We start from the raw sequence: 26,243 nt of genomic DNA on the forward strand, positions 1-26,243 counted from the left end.
TTCTTGTCTATTTATGTGTATGTACGTTGCGAGCAGTGAGAAATGTATGCACACACATGGCCAATAAATCTGTTTCTGATTTTATATTGTTATTTATTACATTGGCAAATATGAGACGTTCAGGCTCCGTTGGGAATAAAGGGACCATTTCCCTTATCCCAGTTCATACTAGTCTGCCATTGCGGGTCAACCGTGGCCACTTCCCTGTTGACTGTCACGGGGTATTTGTCCACAGCATGCACTAGATGGTGGTGTTTTGTAACCGGTTTTGGACACTTTGGATGTTTCCATTTGAAGCCACCAGAGGAGCTCTCACGCACTCGTCGAGACGTCGACGTGAACCGAGGACTGATGATGAGGCTACGCTAGCTTTCAGCCAGGCATCCACGGGGTTTCGCTGCCAAGTTTAGCTGCCGGTCGTATCCTACCGGCCGTCTTGACATTCCCCTCCACATCCCTGGACGAATTCGTGTCGACTGACCAGAGTCCGCGAATTCGGCTCCATTCCTGATCTCACCTTTTCCCCGCTAGCGTCACTTAGCTCGACGGCTAACGGAGAACCGGGTGGACCGACGAGGTAAGTTAGCAGCGGAATGTACGGCTAATGGTGTCGCTGTCATCGGAAGTAATGGCATCTCCTCCAAAGGGGGGTGGGGGAAGAACCGGAGGCTGTTATAGAAAAGTGAGGCCGTCTGAGGAGCGTTTGGGGAGCAAACACGTCGATATGTGTCTCTAAAATGAGCCATTTGGCTACCTGGGCCTGTCACACACCGGCGAGCAGGAAGCTAGCTATTTGAATAACTTGCTAGTTAATGTTTTACTGTGAACGATTTACGGAGCGAGGCGACAAACCCTGTCAGCAATGTGATGGTAGTGAGCAAAGCAATTCAACTTCAGTTAATAGAAGCACGTCACGGAAATGATTATGGTGAATATTAGCTGGGTAACCTCAGGTTAGCTCGGTCATATAAAGCTGACGTTGATTGACTGATTGGGTTTATTATGCACGAGCTAACCAGCGGCGTCATAGTAACGTTGCAATTTAGTTAACAGCTGTTCCGGTTGAGAGTTAATTACATATGCTGCCATCTTTGGGGCTTTACAGCTAGTAGAGGGAGAGTTCAGTTTGCTCAGAGTTTGTGGCGCTTGTTGCTAAACTAAGTTTCGCTGTGTGACTTCTTCTTCAGGACCACACCCAGACAAGATGTCCCTTCACCAGTTTCTGTTGGAACCCATCACCTGCCACGCGTGGAACCACGATAGGACACGTAAGGCTCTATTATGCCAGCCACCTCCCTTTTTTTTGGAGAATACTACCATCGCCAGCTTGTTCCTCACACACCAGTTCAGATAGTGGGCTACTTGTTATGGGTTTAAAAACAAATGACAGTAGCATGATTGTGTGAGTGCAACTTCAGCCACAAAAAACATTGTTGTTCCATTGTTTATTTTCAGGATTTGTCTAGTAGTCCAGTTTGCTATTTGGCACAAAGCAGAAACTGGTTTAGCTTGTTTGTTATCTGCACCCTGTTAACCTGCTTTTCTGTTCCTGCAGAAATTGCCATCAGTCCAAATAACCATGAAGTCCACATCTACAAAAAGAGTGGCAACCAGTGGGTTAAGACTCATGAGTTGAAGGAGCACAATGGACACATAACAGGTATTTCTACGACTAATCCCACAAACAATTTAACAAGTGCGTCTGGAACTGTCATTAGCGCTTGTGTCACACAGGTCACACTCTGAATGGTCTATGTGTGTAAACGCTTTTTCAGCTCAGGAATGTGACGTCACAAGTGACTTCATGATTGTTGCAACAGTCAACTAAGTCATTGCATCTCTCTTTGTTGCGTTGTCCTGTAGGTATTGACTGGGCTCCCAAAAGTGACCGTATAGTGACGTGTGGAGCAGACCGTAATGCCTACGTGTGGTCCCAGAAGGAAGGGCTATGGAAGCCCACACTGGTCATCCTCAGGATCAACCGAGCCGCCACCTTCGTCAAGTGGTCCCCACTGGAGAACAAGTTTGCGGTTGGAAGCGGTGCCCGACTCATCTCTGTCTGCTACTTTGAGTCTGAGAATGACTGGTGAGAATATTTGCATTGAAAAAAACCATAGACGCAAGATTACTGGCAAATTTATGTTTCTGATTGTTTTGCCAAATTGTTTTGATTGGTAGTAGGACTCAAGTCATTTTTGCATTCATACGTGTAGTGTGTTCTCACTTTTATAAATGCAGTGTTATATTATATTTTTTGTCCTTCTGTAAAAAAACATTTAACCAAATCAACTACCATTGTATTACTTTGGAACACAGCTGCAGAAAGCTGCATTCACACTATTAGCACAGGGTTGTGCTGTGGTGTGCGAGTGTCGCTTATATGACCCATTTAATGATGACAAACAACTGTATGACGATGAATGCCTTTGTACTCAATACAGGGTTGTCGGTTATGTAATTTGCCATAGCTTTTTATTTTTTCTTCGTCATCCTCTGTGTTTCCCACTGTCGCAACCTAAAGTACTAGCCACTTTCAAATGAATGGGAACATTCACGTTATCATTGAAACGCATGATTTGGTGTGAATGTAGCCGGAAGCAGGTGTGGCAGTAAGCGTATACCTGTTTGTTGTCACTTGGTTTGAAGCCAAAGTTCTGTATAAAGATCCAGTCCAAGGCTTGAAAGGTTCCCTTTTCTCAGCACTACAACAGTCTCTTTGGTTTCACTCTGCTCATTGATTCAGTATTTCCAGACGTACAGTCTCTCCCTCTCTCAAATCAGGGCTGACTGATTTTTAATCTTCATTTTGTTTTGCTCAACTCGATCTGTTGTGTTGACATCAGACCGTAAAACAGCTGAACTCTCAAATTGTTCCTATCTCTCATTTGAAACATTTGGTCTCTCAGAATTTTTGATCATTGTATTTATACATAAATGTTAGATAAAAGTGCTATGTTTTTTTCATATTTTAAATTATCTTTTTTCAAATGCTCCAGGTGGGTGAGCAAGCACATCAAGAAGCCAGTGCGCTCCACCGTCCTCAGTCTGGACTGGCATCCCAACAACATCCTGCTGGCTGCTGGCTCCTGTGACTTCAAATGCCGGTGAATGCCGTTAACAATGAAGTCTTGTGCGACAAGAGATAAAGAATAAATGATTACAAAACCCGCCGACGTCCTCTCGTTCACCCTTTGGCTTTCTGCTCTATTTAATTATTTTTTTCCTTCTACTCCCACCCCTCCCTCCCTCTCTGGCCTCCAGGGTGTTCTCAGCCTACATTAAGGAGGTGGAAGAGAAACCAGGCCCCACACCCTGGGGCAGCAAGATGCCATTTGGGGCTGTGCTAGCAGAATTTGGAGGAGCGGGTCTGTATCTTTGTCTTTTATACGGGATAATGAAAAGCCCTTTTTAAAATGACTAAAAGTAACCCATTGAGCACTACCAATCCTGCCTTTTTTTTAATCCACTTTGTGTCTGTTAGGTGGAGGGGGTTGGGTCCACTCGGTCTCTTTCTCAGCATCTGGTAACCGCTTGGCCTGGGTCAGCCATGACAGCACTGTCACTGTGGTGGACAGCTCCAAGACTGCCAGGTATATTTATTTCTACCCATTGATTATGCTTGTAACCAGAGGGTTTCTCTCATTAAACATAACATGGGGAGTTTTCTACTGAACAAACACAAGTCTAAAAATATTGACAAAGTAGGCCATGAAATTTCAACAACTAATGCGAGAAGTCGCTGATTTAGAACTGGTATATATTTGTTTGTTTTTACAGCAACTAAAAGCAGAAAAGGAGATAAAATGTTTCACCAAAAAAATGGTAACAGTGGTAATAAAGGTGATAACGGTAAACAACCATTAACATAATGACACGCTGCTGTCGACAAATTGCTGGTGACATGAATGGAAAGGGTGGGTGCTTGAGACCATGCCAAAGAAATAAACATGTTCTCCCTGGAAACCTGCTCGCCCTGTAGAGCACACGGCACTTTTATCATTGTTTGTAATATGCTGCCTGTATAATTTTAAAAAATACAGGAAACGTCATTTGATTCTTAAGGTGCTAATTCGTGTGTGTTTAGTCCCTCACAGCTGAAGACGGACTTCCTTCCTCTCCTCAGCGTCATTTTTGTTTCAGAGAACAGTCTAGTAGCTGCGGTAAGAATAAAACATTTACTATATAATTCCACTGCCAAAATATACAGGACGAGATGTAACTAATGCCGTTGTAAATCTTTTGTCTGCGTCTTCAGGGCCACGACTGTTGCCCCATGCTGTTCCGTTGCGACGATGGTGGGCAGCTGACCTTTGAGTCAAAGCTCGACCTCCCCAAGCAGAGTATCCAGAGGAACATCTCCGCCATGGAGCGCTTCAGGAACATGGACAAGAGAGCCACCACCGAGGACCGCAACACTGCCCTGGACACGCTGCACCAGAACAGCATCACGTGAGTCACAGTAACGAGAGTCCATGAAGGGCAGGATGTGGATTTTATATGAAGACATCTTCACGAGAGTTTTCATTTGAAGTTCAGCTATTTTCAGAGGTTCAAAAGTGTAATTTAGTTAAAGTTATTCAACGATTGAAGAGTTGGTTTTTCCGAGTTTTCAAAGTTTAGTCAAAATGAGTCCCAATGCTTTATACTGTGTTTACATACAGTCGCTGTAAACGAAAGGGATTTTGAATGTTACGTTTTCTCAAGAGTGACGACTACATATTAGATGCACCTCGCGGTACAATATAATAATACAAGTAAACGGCACAACAGTCTCCGACCACAACTTCAAGTCTCCAAGACGGTTTCAGCAAAACTGTAATAATGTAACCGTCATGATGGTAGGATTAATTTATTGCTGCTGTATAGGACTGCATTACTGTTATCTTAATGCAGCTACCATCAATACAGAAATGATTGGCCACTGAAGGTATTTTAACCTCTTCAATAGGTTTTGCATTATGTAAGAAGTATTGATTGGAACAGGCTCACAACCACATGGGCTCAAACACCTCCGTGAATAGCCTGTATTTGTCCATTTAAACATTACATTGTGTACTTTGTCTAATCCCGAGAAAACTGTTTGGTGTTCGTAACTTGAGCTGATGACTGTTATGTGTTCAGCTTCCTGTTTCCAAACTAGAAAACATTTTCTGTACTAAATTTCGTTGAAGCGATCATGCCTCTGTCCAAAGGTTGTACAATCCACATACCTGCTCATCTAAAGCTTGCTGATTAACACCTTGTTATCTCGGTTTTTATATCCCTACAAAAGCTGAAGTGTAAAAACGACTCCACATGTACATTTTATGTTGGTCGGAGTAATTACCCAAAATGTCAAACATTTCCATTTAAGGGGAACTTCGCTGATTTTGCTTTCTTTTTTTTAACTGTCTTTGTGTCGTTGCAATGCTTTTTGTATGTGTATCTCTTTGTGTTAATGTTGCCGTTTAAGTACACACTATTGACATGACATCATGGTAAAACTCTTCATTGTGATTTTCTAAATTGCAACTCATTCACCCCTTTTTTTTTTTTTTCAAGTATCTTTATGTGTCTTAATGTCTGGTCCTCAGCCAAGTGTCTATCTATGAAGGAGACAAAAGGGATTGTCGCAAGTTCTGCACCACAGGCATCGATGGAGCAATGACCATTTGGGACTTCAAGGTACAAACGCACATAAATCAGCAATCCTCTTCAGAGATGCATCGATCTCTCAGCCCTAACTCTCTCTTGTGTGTTTGTGTTTACCTCCTCAGAGTCTAGAAGCTTCTATCCAGGGTCTGCGCATCATGTGAAGAAATCTTGTAAAGAATGAAGAAACGCAGCAGGCCTCACTTCTCCCCCTCCCCTCCTCCACCCTGCTCCCCTCCTCCCTTCGCTCCTGCGACGCAGCCAGTAACGCACACAACTGACCACCTAATCGAGTGTCTGCTGAAGCACTGATCAGACCACAACACACTCTTATGGGTGTGTGCAAACACTCTCATGCACACACTAAAGTACACAAACACGCATACACTACACACACACACACCCTGAGCTGACGTGTGACATCACTGTTGATTTATTTTTTTGTTTTTAAATGAAGGTTAACCAGGTGTCAAAGTGGAACAGGTCCTCTGACACGTATTAAAACGTGACGTGAAATGTGTGTTTTTATGTTCTCTAACCTCATGTACCAAAAGTTGAACACTAAAAGGTGCGTTTTATCCAAAAGTCAGACTGTATGTCACCTTTAGATCAACTTCAACATGACCTCTGAATGTCAATGTTTAGTAGAACGGAGGACGTGATGCTTCACTTGCTGGCGTGTCGTAGACCTCCTCCAGTGGGTGAAGTCATTGTTCAGATCAGGACCCGGGTTATTGATATTCTGAGGTCATGTTGCTGGTTGGCTGGAGAGCGGCGTACAGGATCTGACGGTGGAGAAGGAAAGAAGCGGTGCGGAGTCACGGCTGGCCAGCACTAGGCTCTGTAGCTACTACACTAAAACCACACAAGATGGAGGATTTCAATGTAACCGATCATGAGGTAGACATGAAATAAAGATGAAGTCAATTTGAAGTACACAACTCACTCGACTGTTCTCTTCCTTTTATCTTTGCCAGACGAGATACATTAAGTGGATCTGCAGTCGTAGGGTTATTTAGTTCTTAATGTGCATCCCTATTTGTTCTTGTGCAGTTAATGTAACAATTCCATGTTTCTTCATTGACCTCATTGTGCGTTTATTACTTAATTAACACAAGGTTTCAGGTTAATTTTATTACGCTCCAAAGCAGCCACTAATTTATTTTGTTTTATTTTTAATGCATGTTAAATAAGTTTAGGTGGTTGCAGACATTCTGGTGGCTTTGTGAGGCTGCAGTTGTGCTCTGAATGCTCACAAAGGCAATGCTATCACGTTCCAATAGCCATGCTAACATACTATTTAGTATGCTAGAAAAGGATTTGGTTTGTCCCAATCCATAGTATTCTTAATGCACTGTGCCAAAAAATGGCCAGCATGCTTTTCTGGCTAAATCTTACCCACAATCCTCTGCGCAGGAGATCTGTGAGTAAGAAGGTTCATAGTGCACTGTTAAAGTATTATAATAATAAAATATTCACCTTCTTAATGTCAAGTGTTAGCATGCTAACATTAGCTAACTAGCAGTACTTTAACTGAGGCTAGTGGGACGTCATTAGATCTGCAGGTATTCGGTCATAAAGTGACGAATTGGACAAATGCTGGGAGATAAATGTGTGTGGCTTAAACGTGATCAGCGTTTCACGGCAATCCGCCTAATTGTTGAAATATTTTAGTTCGACCAAAGTGGTCAACTGACCGACGCCGCCATTCATCCAAAAGGCTAAAACACCAAAATCTATATTTAAAGTAACGGAGCAGACAATGTCACCAGTACATGAATTCATATTTACAGTAAAGGTGGTACATTTAAGGATTACTTTCTCCAAAGTGCAATACTCATGTTGTCCTCTAGGCCTGTGCCTACTTATGCCATCAAAACTTCAGTGGTGTTTCTTCTCCGATGCACATAAATATATATTACCAGGGTCACATTGCATGGATGCTCAAGAGAAAAGTTTGCAAAAAGTGAATAAAATGCAGCTTAATATGTAGTAAGAAAGAATTAACTTTGTGGGAACTCCATGACAAAGTTAAGAGTAAAAATATCTAACTTTAAGACAATATCCAAGCCTGATTTAAAGTTTTATGAGAAAAGTGAGGGGATATTTTGGGTAAAGCATGAGTTTGAATATCTGAACTGCTTATATTAAGGAATTATAACTCAAAACACAAGGGAAAAAAAACCGGGAGCAACTCTTTTCTATAGAAACTTTTTCCTCCTGACGCTTTCCTCCCCCCTTCTGCAGTTTAATCCCTCCCCTACTCCTTGTTCCTCTTTTTCTATGCAGTGACCATACGTCCCTCCCCCTTCTTTTCCGTGTCTTTCACGCTTCTTTTCGCTTCCCCCTCAGTTTCTACTTCCTCCTTTTTGTAGAACATTGCATTGTGTTCATGCCCCTCCCTCCATTCTCCCCTTTTTGCCCTTTTGTTTATCTTGAAAATGAAACGTTTTGCTCCCATTCTCTCCCTTTTTTTTCAACTGTTACACCCATTTTCTGCCTCAAGCATGAGCCCGCATAAACTTCCTGTATGTCTCCCCTCCTGAGCTTCACTGTACCCTCCTCCACTTCCCCCTCTGACCTCTCCGCCCTCTCTTCAGCTCAGCTTCTCTCTTCCTGAGCTCACTCTGTCGTTGGCGTTCGCGTTGACTGGCCAGAGTCCGCGAGCTGAACACCATCATCTTTATTTGATCCGTCACCTTCCTCCGCCTCTCTCTCTTCTCACTCCCTCTCCATCTCTGCGGCTACTCACCCATTCATCTCTGTCCAGCCCTCAGGGTAAGTAGCCTAGAAAATATTTAACAGTTGACTGAGTATACTGAGTTTAGACATGTCAGTAGCACTAACTCACACACCCACACGCACACTTTGTGAGTGTATTGCACTTTCAGGGAAAAAGCTAAAAGAATGCAACAGGCACTCAAAGCCACACACACATACACTTACTCGAGCACAGACTCGTGGATGTTACCTCAACTTTCTTTTTGAAGTAGTGCTTGTAAAAATGTCTGTGATGCAGATGCTTGTCTCTATTTCCTGGGTGTGTGCTCTCGCTGTAAAGCGCAGGGTTTGTTTGGGGATGTGTGTTACCCTCGACCTGCATCATTCCTCTCATGCCACTGGAAGTCTGGATGTCATTAACCCAGCCTGAATGAGACAACTTCACTGTGTCTTTCTGGGTTAAAATCAGCTGATTGTGTGTTCTTTTTATTTCTCTTTTACCTCAAATAGTCAAAAACAACTCTTGAGAAATGCATCGTGACTAATAGTTCTGTAAATTCAATTACAGTTTGTAACTTTGTCGTGTGTTTCCTTTTCCTTTTTGCTTTTTCCGCTGAACAAGAATCTTCTCACTTCTGTTTTTCTAGACGTGACCGTTATCTCCCGGCTCACCAGACGCTGGTTCCTCACAGCCCTTCCTGGTCTGTTTCTAACATCTGATTGGCCATGGCGTACCATAGCTTCCTGCTGGAACCAATTAGCTGCCATGCCTGGAACAAAGATCGTACCCGTAAGTCTGCTCGCCACCTCCGATTGGTCTCTCGGGGCTTGTATTTCAGTGTCTCCGAGTCGCGTCGTTTTAGTCACACACATCACGGAACATTTTGCTTCAACTAGCGTCTGCTGCCAAAGAACAAATAGTGTAATAGTCACTGGTTTGTGATTGGCTCCCAGGTGGGAGAAGGTATTTCCTGTTTCCTGTAACAGTAAGGGTGGCGTCCGGGGGCCTTTTCTGAGAGGCTCTTGTTCTCCGTTAGCTGCAGGAAACTAATGCCATATTTGGCTGTTTCGATCAGCGCTTTAGTTTCTGGGCAAAGCGGACGTAAACGGCGGCTGTGGTTGAGCCACGCGGTCCTAGTTTCACTCCACTTTGTAAGCTGAACACGTAAAGTTTTCTCAGCTCGCAGGCTGAACACTCACCGCAGAAAATACACTGAAGCACCCACACTGCTGCTTTTAGACCAACACTGCATCTGACTCATCTGCTGACTGAAACATGTGCAGGGTTTGCCACGACGTTACGCGAAGGAAGGTTGCAGTTCTTTGCACATTGTCTATTTAAAGATACCATGTGTCTGTGTGCTGCCTGCAGGCAGATACATGCTGTATTTCTCTAGTTTTCATCTGTTCTCATGCAGCAAGTCAGCTGCTCGGCGTTCCACTCCACTGATCGGCCCCGCGAACCTCTCCCTTCAGTCACTCTGTGTATTTGGCCTCACGCTGATGAATGTCCTGTTTATACATTGCATGCATGAATGTAGATATGCATTTCACTGCATTACTTTAATGTGTTTCCGTGCCTCAGAGATCGCCCTGTGCCCCAACAACCACGAGGTCCACATCTACAAGAAGGATGGGACCAAGTGGACCAGGATCCATGAGCTGAAGGAGCACAATGGGCAGGTGACAGGTGAGACACCGTCACACACTCACAGACGCAGTGATTTACTTTCATCACTTTTTTATTTGCAACATTTTTCGGTCCACTATTGATGTACAGTGACTGTCTTGCATTTTGGAAACATGTCTGTTAACATTTCAACCGTCCCTCATTCACAGCAGCTGGTTAGCCTAGCTTAGCACAAAGACTGAAAACAGAGGGAAACCGTTAGCGTGGCTTCATCCAAAGGGAACAGATTCTTGCAACCAGACGTTTCTGAACCTCACAAATTAACACGTTTGATCTTGTATCTTTTAATTCGTGCAAAAGTGCAGAAAATTATACATTTTTACTTTATGGGCCAAACTATTTCTCACTGTTTCTCCGTTTTTAGCCTTTGTGCTCATAAAAGCAAATCATATTATCATACAGACATCAAAGTGGACCTTAAAAGAGCTACTCTCGTCCTCCCATCTTCCATCTCACTTCTTAAAAAGAAAAAATAAGCACTTGCAACGTGTCTCTTCAACCCAATCCTATGTGGATGTCAAATTTTTGAGCTCTCGAATGAATGTAATGTAAATAGTCCTCAACCTTCTCATGTTCCCTGAAAGCAAATTTCCGTGTCAAACCTTTCTCCTGCAGGTATCGACTGGGCCACAGACAGTAACCGCATAGTTACCTGCGGAGCGGACCGTAACGCCTACGTGTGGACCCTAAAAGAGGGCGCATGGAAGCCCACCCTCGTCATCCTCAGGATCAACCGCGCCGCTCGCTGCGTCAAGTGGTCGCCGCAGGAGAACAAGTTCGCCGTAGGCAGCGGCTCACGCCTCATCTCCATCTGCTACTTTGAGCAGGAAAACGACTGGTGAGGATCTCAGGAGGACAGTTTTCCTGCCTCTGATTGACATGAAAAGGTTGCATTTGATTGTGATGAACTAACACGCTTCGAGCGTGCCGTGCTGTGATTTGAAGGTGGGTGTGCAAGCACATCAAGAAGCCGATCCGCTCCACCATCCTCAGTCTGGACTGGCATCCCAACAACGTCCTGCTGGCTGCTGGATGCTGTGACTTCAAATGCAGGTAGGAGTGAATCCAAAGAGCTGTGCAGACGGGTTACTACTCTTGTGAGGACATTTTAGGGAGTACATTTAATACTATTGCCTTTCTATTGTCCTGATTTCTGTGGGGATTTTCCTTATTTGTATCCTGTGCTGTAAAGATTGTAAAACCTGTCTGAGAAAAAGTTGATTTTCGGCTCAATAAACAAACTTAAACGGACTCAGACTTAAAGTAAAGTATGAACTATAAACACCTAACTCATAGCCTAATCTAAATCTAAAGTCCAACCGTATTCCTAATCAACACACACAATTATGTCATCACTTTGGATGCATTTAGCTGATTTTCACAGCACACAACTACAACATAAAGACACAGCAGAATTGATATCAAATCGAATTTGTCTGCGCCTCCCTGTATTGAACAACCATAGTTTCCGTCCTCTTTGCCTCCTCCTCTCTCTCTCACTTCCATCCCGTTCCCATCCTTACCCCTCTCCCCCGCAGGGTGTTTTCCGCCTACATTAAGGAGGTGGAGGAGAAGCCCGGCCCCACCCCCTGGGGCAGCAAGATGCCGTTCGGGGAGATGTTGTTTGAATCTGGCGGGTCAGTCGCAGCGGGGCGCACCGGAGGCGGAGGTTGGGTGCACAGCGTCTGCTTCTCGCACTCCGGCAACCGCCTGGCCTGGACCTCCCACGACTCCACGGTGTCTGTCGCAGAGGGAGGCAAGACCGGCACGTAAGAGAAGGGCGGGGCTGCGTACTTTGTGTGTAAGTGTGGGGAGTTTGTATGCATTTTTGACCTTTGTCGTGACTCCGCAGGGTGAACAGCCTGAGCTCTGAGTCCCTTCCTCTGCTGTGTGTCACCTTCATCACGGAGAACAGCTTAGTAGCAGCTGTGAGTATTCAATACATTTACATTTATTCTGAACATATGAATCAGCATGTTTTATTTGATCCACATTTACTTGTTTTGCGTGGGTCTGATTTGGGAGCTGGACGATATTTATGAAATTTAAACAAGAAAACCAAATGCAAAAAATAAGTGTGATACTAACTGACTTATTGGAGGAGCCTGCGCTTTATACTGCCGACACATTTCGGCTCTGAGCCTTCAAATAAACCCAGAATCAGTGTCATTTTTTCCATATTACCTTTAATATGGCGGCTTTGCTGTTTTTAGGGGAATCTCCCGTCTTAATAAAATATGAAATTAATATAGAATGAATTCACAGAGAGCTTTCTTTCTGATTTTTTTTGCAATAAATAAGGTTCACAGTTGCAAATGTGGAACTCCGACCTCGCCGAGCTGAAAAGAACGAGAGAGAGAAGCTCAGATAAAGAAACGTACACGTATTCAGCCTTGGTCCTGACCAACGAGGTGCAGAGGCATTCCTCAAAACTTCAGGCAAAGAATTATAAATGTGACAGAGAGAATATTATTTATTTAAGTTAATATCCCCGTCTCTCAGTATGAATATGCTCTACTGACCTCTAACTCTCCGAAGACATAGATTTGTTCTATATTTCAATAGTCGTGCTGATCTTCGTGAATTTGATTGGTTTTGCAATGAGGCTAATTTACATAGAAGGAGGATGATTTCATTCCAGGAGCGCTGAAGCACTCTTTGCTTGGCAGCACAGTTCTCGGTGCTTCACAGCCTTTGCGGATGCTTTGCTTTGCTCCTGATGGTATTGAATCAAGCAACGGTGCATTTTATTGCTTGTGAAGAATGAGTTATTTCTTCTTCTTTCAAAAGTTAGATAGTCTTACTTTAAAGCTTCACTTTAGCGCCTCACAGTGGTGCTTTAAAATTCTCCCAGATGCACACACCTTGAAAGAAATGTATGCCGCCGATTCACCCAAAATACTTTGAGAGATTCTCCACATTAGGGCTTTGAGCTTCATGTTCTATCCACATTGTTCAGTCCTTCCTCGTGTGTGTCTGTTCCTCCAGGGCCACGACTGTTACCCGGTGCTGTTTGTGTACGACGGTGCCAAAACCAGCCTGACATTTGGGGGCAAGCTGGACGTTCCCAAGCAGGCGGCCCAGAAGGGCATCAGTGCCAGGGAGCGTTTCCAGAACCTGGACCGCCGGGCCTCAGAGAGCCAGAGCACCGAGAAGGACCTGAACACCCTGCACAAGAACAGCATCAGGTGAGGGGGAGAAAATATACCAAAAAATGTGTATTTAAAGGGCCGATCGTTCATCATCATCATCATCATCATCATCAAAAAAGAACGCTTGTTTAACAGAGTTTGACTTGTTTCAAACTATATTACAGTGAAATCTCAGTGCTGGAAGGAGGACGAAACAAGTGCACCAAGTTCTGCACCACCGGCATGGATGGAGGACTGTGTATCTGGGATGTTAAGGTAATGCACACGCACACACTTACACATTGCACAGATTACACAAGAATACACTGATGTGCTCAAATGTTATTTCTGCCATATCTTCTATGGGCTGCGTATTGGAACTCAATACCTCTGAAGGTATCGACCAAAATAACCCAGTACTGTACTATCAAGTATTAAAACTTCTCCAGTCAAACGATAAATGCATTCAATCATTTTTTTAAATCAAGCGCAGTGTATTTCATGGAGTTCCGGGTGCTGAAATGCCAATAAATATTTGAAAGTACATCCTGTGGTGTCTGATAAACATACATTCGGCGGCGATGGCATTTTATCCAGCTGAATGCTTCAATTCACATGATGGGTATCGAATTAAGTAAAAGGTATAAAATGAAGCCCTCTATTGGTATCAGTATTACCTTCAGAGCACTAGTGTCTTGACTTTTAAATGATACCCAGCCCTATTCGTATCCTGCTGACATGATGTTTTCCAAGATATTATAATAATATATGTCCCCCCTTTTTTTCCCAGTCTCTGGAGTCTGCGATGAAGGATTTGAAGATAGTCTGAAGGGAAGTTTACATCACTCCGCCGGACGTATATTAGCTTCTGGAGACATGAAGGAAAACTGCTGCCTTATTACACAAAGCTTCTTGGCCTTATTTTAATCAGGTATTTTCTATACAAGTGAAACGACCAGACTCGGTTCAAACAGTGTTTTTGTAATCCCTCTGAAGCTCTTTGCTGAGCTTGTTAAACTTAACATCGTATACAGAATTACTGGCCGCAGGTCTGCAGATGGTACTTGATGAGTTAGATAACTATATGCTTAAAGCTGGAATTTTATATTAATCATGATGAAAGGCTACAGTATGTGTTAAAAGCTTATGCTGGTCATAATATGCATTTAATAAAGCTGTTAAAGTGCTCAATAATGCGTGGTTCATTACAGGTCACATGTTATTGTTTTTCGGGAATCTGGAGGTTTTAACAGCACGAGGAAGCTCATTCTTCTGAGAAACAGCAGAAACCAACTCAGGGGCCACTTACTTCAGAGATGCTCATCATCGTGAAGCTTGAACAGATCACATGGTCTTCATCCGGAGCGTTTGAACGGGTCAAAAGCTCAGTACATGTAGTTTTGTCAACCTGAAGAAGAGTTTTTATTCTGTATTGACACAAAAAAAGTACACATGGGTGGTTTTGATATTTTGTTGAGTCTTTTTAATTTGTCAAAATAAAAAATAGTAAAGGGATTTAACATTACTACGGCGTAGTTTAATGAGTGAAATGATACAAAGGCTCTTCTGGTGGCTTGTCAAACAGGTAATTGTTAGTTGTGTGGCATAAAAACAGTATGAAAGAAGAAAACTAACAAAAGAGCCAACAATGTACATCCACACTGTAGATTTCAAAACTGTGAATAAAATGTAACTATAATAGTCAGAAAGTCTGCACTTTGAGGTTGAAAGTAAAGGTGTGGCTGACTTTGAACGTAGACACTGTGCCAAACAACCCAGCTTTCCCATAAACAGAATTAGTAGCTTCAAAAAAAAAGTGAGCTTTTAAAGTGAGATATGAACAAAAGAGGAACAAAGGGTGGGCCCAACAAGAAATATCAACATCCGTAAATATAGCGATGAGATCATTAGAAAGGTACATTTTGTGCAAAATTCTAAAATCCAGAACAAAAGCCACGCCCTTCTCCAGTTTGCTCCCCCCCAATCATTAATCAATAATCCAGATGACGTCACTATGACATCATGTCGATCAACTCTTTCGCTCACCAGTGTTATTTAATAATTGACCCGTGTCCCTCCAACTCGTGTGTCTCCCTAAACTGAACACAATACAACACAACGCAGACAAAAAAACAACAATCCTCATCATATTATATCATCAAGCGCCCAAACTCCGCGTCCTGCATCGCCCCCTGGAGGCAGAGCCGGGAACCGCACGCGCAATAACACACAACGGTGCATCTCCTCAGCCATGAATCGGGATCCCTGAGAGAGAAAAAAAAGAAGATGTGGCAGCCTTCAGTGATGAGAAACAACCCACCTCACCGAGTCGTGATGAGGTGATCCAGCGGCTGGAGCTCCAACAGAGAGAGAGAGAGAGAGAGAGAGAGAGAGAGAGAGAGAGAGAGAGAGAGAGAGGTGGAGAGGAAGAGACCACCAACATCACCATCACCACTTTGTGCAGGGGGAAAGCGGCTGTCCTCTCCGAGAGAGAGAGAGAGAGAGAGAGAGAGAGAGAGAGAGAGAGAGAGAGACCATCCCCGACGCCCACACTTCCGGACTGGAGCCTCTGGAGGCAGCTGGGTCGGGATGCATCCGTCTCCCGGTGCCGCTTGAGATGAGGATTCAGGACGACGTCCTCCTCCTCCTCCTCTTCCTCCTCTTCCTCCTCCCCGGTGAAACGGCCATGCTCGTTACGTTACATTAGACCTGCCCGCTGCGACCGGATCGGAAGTGATCGGCGGCTCGTCGCTCAGAGGGATTCAGGCTTTAGCCACACTGTCTGTCTGCTGGCAACTGTTGCTTATTTCCACTGTAAATGAATCTTATAAGGTAGGTGAAGTCATGTTGTTTTATTGTTGTTGTTGTTGTGGTGGTGTTATCCGGCTGATGATACAAAGTATGAGGAGAAATGTGAATCATATTTGCTACCACTTGATAGAGGATGAGGATGGAGAGGATGAAGGGTTTGGGAACGAGCTGTTTAGAAAAAAAAAATGCAATAATGAAAAATAAAACAAACGCTTACATTTCGACATATAGTGATGTGATCATCGTGCAGCTCGGGGTGTGTTTTCCTGACGAGCATCATTATTAGTACACACACACACACACACACACACACACCTGCCACATCCCTCTTCCTCCTCATCATCTCGTTGTCTCCTCTGTCTTTTTCCCCTTTATGTGTGTGCACAGTCTTTCTTGAAAACACACACACACACACACACACACACACACACCAGGCCACACACACGCCCATCCTCTCTGATATGTGGACTTACATGAGGGTCTGGGTCCATGTTTTCATGGTTGTGGTTTACAAAGAGGTCAACCAGAGCAGACCAGGCCTGCAACTGACAACTATTTTCACGACCAGTTAATGTGCGGATTGTTTTCTCCATTAATCAAATGTTTGGTGGGTAAAAATATCAGAACAATCGTAGACAATGTCCATCACAGATTCCTAGAGCTCATGGTGACGTATTACAATGTCATGTTCAGTTAACACGGATACAAAATGAAGAAAATAATCATATCTAATAAGCTGAAATCAGGTTGTTAGTAGTGTTCTTTCTTGAAAAATGTGCTTATCAAAACTCTAGAGCAAACCACATTGATGAGCCTTTTGAAACACAAACGTGTGTGTTCACCACAAGTCAACGCTCCTCAGCTCATACTCATAATTAGCTGTGATAAAAACTGTTTTGTCATGTTGTGTTGGAGACTATATGTCACTGTTATGATGTATCCTGCACAAGTACACACTCGCCATAACTATTATTCTTAAAGTTGCTTGTCACAGTTATGTTTAATACTACGTTTTCCCTCATTCACAGTTTTACACTAGAAAAATTACAAAAAATATGTTCATAGCTGATTAATCGTTACAGTTTAATCAAGGAATCACTGCAAATAATCTGTGTTGATCAAGCCTTTAAAATATATAAATGCTTTGGTCTCATTAATATACCAAAAAAAAAAACACTCGCAGATTAAACCACAGTGAAATTATTTTATTTTGTATACCAAAATATGCAACGTCCACTAGAATAAACAAAAACAACTATTCCAAGATTCATATTTTTTCTTGAACAAATTAATGTCAAATAATGAAACATGGCTGTCACAACATCCCACAGCACAAGGTGAACCCAAACATATTTAATTCATAGTGACTTGCAGCTCTAATAAAACATTTGAGGAGCATAAACCAGACACTATGACACCCCTGCCAGTGACTTAAACGATTAATTCATTATTAAAACAGTCGTCGACTAATTTCCTTCATCCGTGGACTAATCAATTATTGAACTAATTGTTTCAGCTCTACTGGAAGTTCTCTACCTCACCGTTTCCCTTTTTTAAGCCAGGTACACACTTAATAAACGAGCTCGACCAAAGACCAGGCTGTGAGATGAATTCATCTTCACCGTTAAGTGGACGGAGGTTTTTGTTTCTTCGCGGCTCGATGAGACAACGAGAGCGCTCCTCCTGTCCGTCCTGCTGTCGCACACGAGAAGAGTTCTCGTGAGGTTTCCGCAGCGCTGCTCCTCTCTGTCCACTGACTGTGTCGCTCTGCCTTGGCCTCTGGCCTGGTAATTATCAGCCAGCTTGATAAAGTCATTAATGACCCGGCCAAGCCTGCTGGGCTTGGCACAGACACACACACACACACACACAAACACACATGCACGCACACACACCAAAGAGACGACTTTGCGTTGGATGCAGAGCGAGGGAGCCTTTTATTTGGGACAGGACCGTGTGTGTTTTTTTCTTTCCTGGGCTGGGTCACTTCATATTAATAACTCTGAAAAGAGTTCCTGTCACTCTGAAACTAGCTGCTCAAGGAGCACAATGCAGGAGGAAACACGAGGCCTGTTTGTTTCAACCATTTTCTTTACATGTCAGCTGGATTGCTGTTTTCATCCTCCTCCTCCTCCAGTTTTACCTCCCGATCAGCGATTTAAGAAGGTTTGAAACGGCTGACGCGTAGGAGGAGAACATCATGTTCTACCGTTTCACACTGTTGCACAACAACACAGAAATGTGAGGTGGACAGATCTGAGCGTGATATCCCTCCACTTGGTCTGAAGCGCTTGTGAGGTTGTGAAGGCAGCGTTTGATCTTTTTCCCTGAGAAGATGACTCATAACTTAATGGATGTGATATGTTTGTTGTATATGTATCTGTATGGATGACGCTGTGAGGCGTTCTTTGGCTGAAACATCTCACAGTTCAAAAGAAAGAACTGATTGTCCCGCTCCAAAATTAAATATATATATATATATATATATATATATATATATATATATATATATATATATATATATATATATATATATATATATATATGAATTTTTAATTTGAGTGGTATTCCCTTTGAAGACTTCCTGTTTCTTATTTTGAGTCGCACCAATCTTAGAATAATGTGTAAATGTGTGTGTGTGTATGTGTGTGTGTGTGTGTGTGTGTGTGTGTGTGTGCATGCATGTGCGCACACGTGCGTGTGCATGTGTGTCAGTGTTAGAATGAGATGGAGACATTGCTATATCTAGGTCTCTTATGAAATCTATCTCTGCAAGATGCAGCATAAAAGTAGGGAGGGGTTGTGGTTTGTGTGTGCGTGCGTGTGCGTGCGTGTGTGTGTTTGTGTGTGCGTGTCTGCATGGACGTCTTTGTCCATTTGATTTTCCCGCATGTTAATTTAATCGCGGGGAAGCAGAGAGGCGACTCGGTCAGGGAGCGAGAGAGGAAGATGGGAGAGATGAGCGAAGGAAAGATGAAAAGGAACGAGGAGTTTTCTGGTGTGGGAAGAAAGAAAAAAAAGAAGAAAAAAAAAAAGACAATCCCTGCTCGGTGGTTTCCATGACAACAGTGACATCACTGGCGGGGTGGCTACCTCCTGAGCCGTTTCTCTGTTTGTTTGGGTGTCTGTTCAAAGGGATTTTATATCTCAGATATATATGTATATATATATATCTGTGTGTGTGTGTGTGTGTGTGTGCGTGTGTGTGTGTGTGTGCGTGTGTGTGTGTGTGTGTGGACATGCAGGCGTATCTGTACATGTGAATTGTTTATGAAAGAGATCATCAGGACAAAACCGTCCGTCGGTTCAGTCGGTCCGTGGTTACCCGCTGTTGCCAGGCAACTGCAGTCATGGCAACAAGTTGAAGCAGGATCTAAGCGTTGCTAAGCAAACGAACAGGATGGGAGGAGGGAGGGGGGGGGCAGAGAAAGGGTGGGGGGGGGGGCGGAGTTTCTGAAATGGATACAAATGGATACAAATGGATACAAATATTAAAGATGCTACAGTTTAGAATCACAACATCAGCGTCCTCGTGGTCGTGAGCTCCGGCTGCTTCGCGCTCGTGTTATCGTCTCGGGTCTTCATAAAAAATACATGTCCTTTTTACTTGGTTGCACATTATATAAAAGGATTGTAGTGCGTACTTGGTCCCAAATAAGTAAACAAAACTAAAGAAATCCTAAAGGTTTTAGGGCATGAAAAGAACATTTATTCCTGCCAATGTGATCCCCTCCAATTCTGCTTTTAGGGACACAAATGGATACTGTTCTTGTGTTTATTTCAATGTATTTGCTTTATTACTTTCAGCTGTGTCAGGGTGTAGAGAGTGGCTCCTTGTTGCATGTTGGCACAGCTAATATCTCGTTGTAGAGTTCAGTTGAGATATTAAACATTTTTAATGAAGATGTGTCAACTTGATCCTGGTCCTTTTCTTATGATTCCAGGTTTATGAACAACCGTGTTCCTCCTAACAAGAGATACCAGCCCACAGAATATGAGCATGCTGCCAACTGTGCCACGCATGCGGTGAAGGCACACACACACACACACACACACACACACACACAGACCACAGAAAGTAATCATTAACCCCTGTCCAGATGACACACTCAGTGAAAAGAATCGTGCATTATTACATAACAGTAAACGCTAGGTGATTTCTCTCTAAAGATACACTAATGCACACTATTTCAGTTGCATCCTGTGTGTTTATCCGTCTGTCTGTCTCATGTTTCATTTATGTGATTCATTCATTTAGTTATGGATAATCCCCAGCCTGCTGGGCAGCTCCGTGTTGCACTTCCAGTCGGAGGACCAATGGGAGCGGCTGTCGGCCTGGGTGTACGGGGCGGGACTCAGCTCGCTCTTCATCATCTCCACCCTCTTCCACACTGTGGCCTGGAAGAAGAGCCATCTGCGGTACAAAAACACACTCAGAAAACACACACAATACTTGGACTGGATTGTATTCATGGTTTTAAAAAGTAAATGTAAGAGGACACTGAACAGACACACACCAGGACACATATGTGTATCCCCCGTACTCCAGCTTTGCTTTTTGAGAATGAAAACACACTGATGCTACATGTATAAACAGTGTCACTCAGTTGTCATGAGGCTGTTTGGTCTCTCTCTCCAGGTCTGTGGAGCACTGTTTCCACATGTGTGACAGGATGGTGATCTATTTCTTCATTGCGGCCTCCTACGCGCCTTGGTAAACTAACTGGCCTGTTTTGTCTACATGTGCACGTGCAGATGTTTTACGTATCGCGCTTGTAGTCATGTGTCACCCGTTCCGCGCCTCAACAGGCTGAACCTGCGGGAGCTGGGCCCCTGGGGGTGTCACATGCGCTGGCTGGTTTGGGTCATGGCCTCTTTTGGAACCACCTACGTCTTCTTCTTCCACGAGAGGTCAGTTCATACGTTCATCCGTTGACTTTCATCAATGTCGGACCGTCTCTCTCTTTGTCCGTCTAATCAATGTCACTCTCGTGTGACGTATCGACCTCAACTCAAAGGTCCACTTACTGGTTTTATTTGAGCTTTACAACTGCATGATATTTATATTCTGTGTGTGAAAATGATTCGGATGTTTGTGAGGTAACTTGAGGCTGTACCTAAACGCATCAGTGGACAAGTTCACACACCAATATCCACGTCCGTCTCTTTGTTCCTCATGAGATCATCAGTCCATGTTTCCTTGGCTACTCTACCTGAGCAAGCCTTGTTAAACTAATAATACAAAGCTTTTAAAATCTTCTGTTTGACAACTACAATATATTGTCACGACCGTGTGTGGTGAGGTGGAGACTCAGGTGCAGAGGAAGACAGGAGGCAGGGTTCAGCAAAAAACCAAAGGGCACTTCACTGGCGTTTACAGAAACCGAAACACTCACACAGGTAAACAGCGACAAACGACGACCTGACAGGGGACAAGGGAACGCACCGAGCTAAACGTAAGAGAGGGGAAACACAGGGGTAGATCATCAAACAATCAGGGGACACACAGGAGTGGCTGAGGGCAGGTGAAGGGAACAAAACAATCAGGAGACACAGGAAACAAGACAAAGTACGACAGACAGACAACTAACTAACTAACTAACTAACTAACTATTTATCCCCAGTGGGGAAACTCATTTGTCACCATAGACAACGACAGACAAAAAACACATTACAAGAACACCAGAAAATGCCATATGAAACAAGATACATAACCAACATGAAAAGATGCTCAATTTAACTCTAAAAACCACAACTAAAGGTGTTCATTAAAAAAATCAAACTGCTGCCGGGACAAAAGACCTTCTCGAACACATACAACAGATATGTCAAAATATATCGTATATTTTTGTTAGCTGACTGCTAAAGTCACTGTCAACACCATGGTTGTGAGAGACGGGGCTTATTGACCTCTTGTTATCGCTTGACAGAAGTTCTGTGTTTAGGTCTTGTGAGAGTTGAAGACTCAGAAATAGCCAGTAAGTGGGACATTGAGTTGAGAATTAAGAGTTAAGACTGATTTTTCCAAGCTGAATTATTCCTCTTTGTGTCAGGTACAAGATCACGGAGTTGATCTGCTACACCGTGATGGGAGTTTTTCCTGCTCTGGTCATCCTCTCAATGGTGAGCATTGAGTCTCACTTACAGTCTTTCATTTTTTTTAAATTGAATTCATGTCCTCATTGTCATGTATTAAAATCTGAAAACGTAATAAGATGTCTGCTTCTTTGCAGCCGGAGCAGTCGGGGTTGTGTGAGCTGCTGGTGGGCGGAGCCTGCTACTGTCTGGGGATGGTCTTTTTTAAAAGCGATGGCATCGTCCCATTCGCTCATGCCATTTGGCACCTGTTCGTAGCTATGGGAGCGTCCGTACACTACTACGCCATCTGGAAGTACCTTTATGCCCAGCCACCCAATCAGGTCCAGACATCCAGATGACATCAGGGCTGACCTCAAGAGAGTTACTCCTGTGTTTGAGCAACTTCAAGGGGACGATGCGAGCTGTGTCCCAATTCATAGGCAGCTTCCTTTGGAGAGATCGAGTTGGCTGAACCTCCTCCCCCAAAACACACAGCGAAGTGTCGCACTGACAAAAACTAACGGTGCATTTAGGTGATCCTCGTCAACTCGTAAAGCAAAAAAGGGTGGGCTTTTGAGCTAATGTTAGCATCCTAGCATGCTCACAATGAAAACTGGTGTGAGGTGTGATGTTGACCCTTTGGCCAATTTAATGGCAAACCATCCACTTGTTGTCGTGAGATATTTCATTCGTGGACAGTTTGTTCGACCAACATCTCTCTGCTGCGAGCGTGGATAAGGAACCAAGAGTCAAACTCAGGCAGGGTTATCAATATCTGATGGTTCACATTAAACAGTGGACGAGTGGAATGGGAGATTTATCCATAACAATTAAATGTATCTTTAATATTCATATCATTTGTGAGTTGATGAGGACATTGAACGCACCGTTGCAGGACACCATCGGATTGTAGGACACTGTGGAGGCTACTGGAAAAAATGTTTTCCTCTTGTTTCAGCTTGTTGTAAAAACTCTGAACTTCAAAGGAGGCATCCCGTGAATCAGGACACAGCTTTTTTTTAATTTTTATTTTTATTTTTAAAAGTCTGGTTTAGTTCTATCTTAAGTTAATTTTTTAAGGAACTTTGGTTTCATTCCAAAGATCAGGGGTTGAATTACTATTTATGGAGATCTCTCTCTGTGTGGTGCACGTCCAGATTCAGTGTTCAGAAGCTGAATTGAAGGCATTGTCTTATTGTCAGGAGGACGACAATGTTTACAATCAGCTGACTCGACTATCGTAATTAGTTTCAGGACATTATTTAAAGTATTATTATCGTCATCAACTAGTTTTGGTTTCATTATATTTACCAACATCAGTAATTTACTACTAAATAGTATTATTACTGCTGTGTTCTTCTAGTCGTGCTATCTGCTAGTACACTGTATGGTTTAACATCATTTGCTTCAGTCAGTGATTTACTCAAATTTCCAAATCAAACATGATTGTGGAATATTTGTTTTATTTTTTTGAACATACAGATCTTCATGGACTTCACTTGTGTGCTTCCACATTCACCAGGCTCTCTACACAGTAGATTATCAAGCATAATTATTGACTCCTAATAGTTTACTGTTGTCGATTATAGGTTTAGTAAGTGACGATGTCATCAGTACGATTTATAAAGTATATATTTATTAATGACGTACAATTTATGTATAGACTTCATCTTTATTTTTCTTCTACTGTTCTTTAAGTGTGATTATCTTCACCATTTACAACTTAATGAATGGGACCGTTTGATAGAGTTTGTAAACGCCACATGGTTGAACCTCAGAAGGGGAAACCACTGTTGAATTTAGCACTGCCACAAGACTTACTGCCGTACCTGATAGCACACTACTACCATATACTTCTCACACTTGAAAGGAAACTGAAGCTATAGTATTGTTGAACAATCTGGCCCAATATTAAGGCATCTCAGGTGTGTGTGTTTGTGTGTGTGGTGTGTGTGTGTGTGTGTGTGTGTGTGTGTATGCTTGTGTGTTTGTATGTATACTATCAGACTCCATGAATCCAAAGCCTGTAATCGGCTGAGTCTATGTTTACACGTGCACGCATGTACCTTGAACACATCAAAAGTATATTTGAAACATGTATGTACTCTTAGTGTTAAGCTGTATGTGGTTGCACACGGTGTATTGGACGAGCTCGTATGGTGGGATCAATGCGGCCAGAGGACCAAGAGGTCATGCAGTCTAGCATATAAAGGTGTAAAAGAACTTAAAAAAAAAAAACTCTGCTCCTGTTCAACATATTTTCGCTGCTGTTTGTCTCTCAGGACTTTGATTATTTGGGCTGAAAAAGCCTGTGAAGCCACATTCAAGGTCCGCTAAAGCTGCTCCGGCTGTTTCGGCTGCTGCCCACGTAGGGCAGAAATGTTTTCTGCAAGCTGCACACATGGGTAATATTTATGAAGCGACCAAACAGGACAAAGCTTTAAGGCAGATATACATTGTCATACAGACACAAAGGATATGACAGCAGCAGGATTAGTCTTAGATAAAGAACTTTAAATGACCAGCCCTTTAAAGTTGCTTTGAAAATCCAGTGAAAAACACAAATTTTAAGCAGGAGCTCTTGAAAAAAAAATGTGGAAGGCCAAAATTACCATATCTTACAATGTTAAAGATATTTCTTTGGATCATTTATTCTTTAAATAGTCAAACTTTGCCAATGTTATCAAAGGATTATAGAACAAATCTGCACATTTTTAACAAAGGAGCAGCTGTGCAGGAACTGTGTCCTCTGCTGCTTAACTGCCCCTGAAAGGGTCGTCTCAACTATACTTTCATTGCAAAACTTCATAATGTTCATTCCTCAATATTACAAAGATTTTTGTGCAGTTAAAACTCACCACCGAGCATATGAATGCATCATTAAACTGTAGAGTTCAAGAGAATTATTAGTGACGAACAAAAAACATCAATTCAAAAGAACCCTATGAATTACTTTTTGAGACACCTGACCAACAAAAAAACACGTTGTGTTGAAGATAACCTGGAAGTAACACAAATCTCTGTGGTTATTGTTTTCCCCTTTAGTTCTTTTAATCATTAGGGAGTGATCGTTTAATGTCAGAGCAAATGTATTGTCACAATGGACTGGGAATTACATTTGTCACACTGTGGATATCTTAGTTTGGAATGACATTTGTCACATATACTCTCAAATATAAGAGTACCTTTTAGTACTTGTACTCTCAGTGTTTACTTGAGCCTCTGAGAAACACCAAATGATTGAGCGTTGAGCTGTTTTGGAGTACTCCTGGGTATTAGAGCCTATTATAGCCAGTATTTTCGACTTGCTCTGCAGGCAAGTTTGGTGACGCTGAGATGAAGTATTTGAGGATTTGACGTTTGTTTGTCTTGTCTTGAATTTAATATCTGTCCCATTCAGACATACAACGCCCACCTGACTTTGTATAGAGTTTTGTAAGCTCTCCATGAAGCCTTCATGGACCCTCTGTACATTGTTTATAGACGCTCTGTGATTGTGGAGCTGCTGACTGTGTTCTCAGTGCTGCTGGTGTTTTCTTTATGGTTGTACGAGACGGAGTATATTATCTCATATTCTTTCTCTCTCCAGTTTTCTTTTTTTTTTTTGTGTGTGTGTGTGTGTGCGTGTGTGTCTGTGGTGCTTTTGTGCTGTGATAAGCCTATATGATGCCAACTATGCTTTTATCTTTTCTATTTCTCTTGTAATAAAAAAGCCTTTTCATGCAGTATATTCTTGTATTCAACATTTTGTAACTCTTTGGAAAAATAATGTTTCCCTCCACAGAATTTGTTTATTCTAGTTCATATCATACAATGAAATATAATAATAATAATACATATAAGGAAAAAACAACGCTATTTGCATTTATGCCCTATTGACAGTATGATCTTTGTACGTTTTAACTCCTTTTCAGCTTATTTTGTATGAACCAAACTTTCCTGTCAAGAACAGTGAATTAAATCAGACAGAAGACAAAGGTGAACGTTAAAACAAATTACTGTGATTAATATAAAACCACAACAACACAGAGAATGAGATCTATAATTTAAGGTAGTCATTCTTGAACATTTACAGTGATTGAATGAAACAGTGAAATGTAAATACCCTAAATTGTATATACATTATATAAACTGTCTATTCCATATATGGTTGTACTGAAAATTATATAAATAAACAAAAG

The 26,243-nt window shown here is 42.6% G+C and overlaps 3 protein-coding genes across 4 annotated transcripts; all 3 read left to right on the forward strand.

Annotated features, from left to right (window-relative positions):
* Nucleotides 1-286: 286 nt before the first annotated feature.
* On the forward strand, nucleotides 287-6,572 carry arpc1a (actin related protein 2/3 complex, subunit 1A). 2 transcript variants are annotated; one of them, XM_068589043.1, is made up of 11 exons: nucleotides 287-577; nucleotides 1,188-1,268; nucleotides 1,556-1,660; nucleotides 1,864-2,086; nucleotides 2,997-3,104; nucleotides 3,262-3,365; nucleotides 3,482-3,590; nucleotides 4,085-4,160; nucleotides 4,256-4,449; nucleotides 5,574-5,664; nucleotides 5,757-6,572. In XM_068589043.1, exons 2-11 carry the CDS (start codon nucleotides 1,205-1,207, stop codon nucleotides 5,793-5,795), a joined length of 1,113 nt encoding a protein of 370 aa, XP_068445144.1. In that variant the 5' UTR covers nucleotides 287-577; nucleotides 1,188-1,204; the 3' UTR covers nucleotides 5,796-6,572. The 2 variants fall into 2 exon arrangements, with proteins under 2 accessions (XP_068445144.1, XP_068445145.1); XM_068589044.1 differs by lacking the exon at nucleotides 287-577 and having other exon boundaries at nucleotides 1,044-1,268.
* Nucleotides 6,573-8,205: 1,633 nt separating this feature from the next.
* arpc1b (actin related protein 2/3 complex, subunit 1B) lies at nucleotides 8,206-14,354 on the forward strand. Its single transcript, XM_068588717.1, has 10 exons — nucleotides 8,206-8,409; nucleotides 9,000-9,142; nucleotides 9,938-10,042; nucleotides 10,658-10,880; nucleotides 10,988-11,095; nucleotides 11,581-11,811; nucleotides 11,895-11,970; nucleotides 13,031-13,230; nucleotides 13,359-13,449; nucleotides 13,964-14,354. Exons 2-10 carry the CDS (start codon nucleotides 9,079-9,081, stop codon nucleotides 14,000-14,002), a joined length of 1,137 nt encoding a protein of 378 aa, XP_068444818.1. The 5' UTR covers nucleotides 8,206-8,409; nucleotides 9,000-9,078; the 3' UTR covers nucleotides 14,003-14,354.
* Nucleotides 14,355-15,278: 924 nt separating this feature from the next.
* LOC137792911 (monocyte to macrophage differentiation factor 2-like) lies at nucleotides 15,279-25,790 on the forward strand. Its single transcript, XM_068588718.1, has 7 exons — nucleotides 15,279-16,005; nucleotides 19,929-20,010; nucleotides 20,243-20,403; nucleotides 20,624-20,698; nucleotides 20,794-20,895; nucleotides 22,038-22,107; nucleotides 22,218-25,790. Exons 1-7 carry the CDS (start codon nucleotides 15,992-15,994, stop codon nucleotides 22,419-22,421), a joined length of 708 nt encoding a protein of 235 aa, XP_068444819.1. The 5' UTR covers nucleotides 15,279-15,991; the 3' UTR covers nucleotides 22,422-25,790.
* The last annotated feature ends 453 nt before the right edge of the window (nucleotides 25,791-26,243 follow it).

The sequence above is a fragment of the Clinocottus analis genome, unplaced genomic scaffold, assembly GCF_023055335.1.
Source record: "Clinocottus analis isolate CAN_PGR_092001 unplaced genomic scaffold, fCliAna1.0.p SCAF_22, whole genome shotgun sequence".
NCBI classification, from domain to species: domain Eukaryota; kingdom Metazoa; phylum Chordata; class Actinopteri; order Perciformes; family Cottidae; genus Clinocottus; species Clinocottus analis.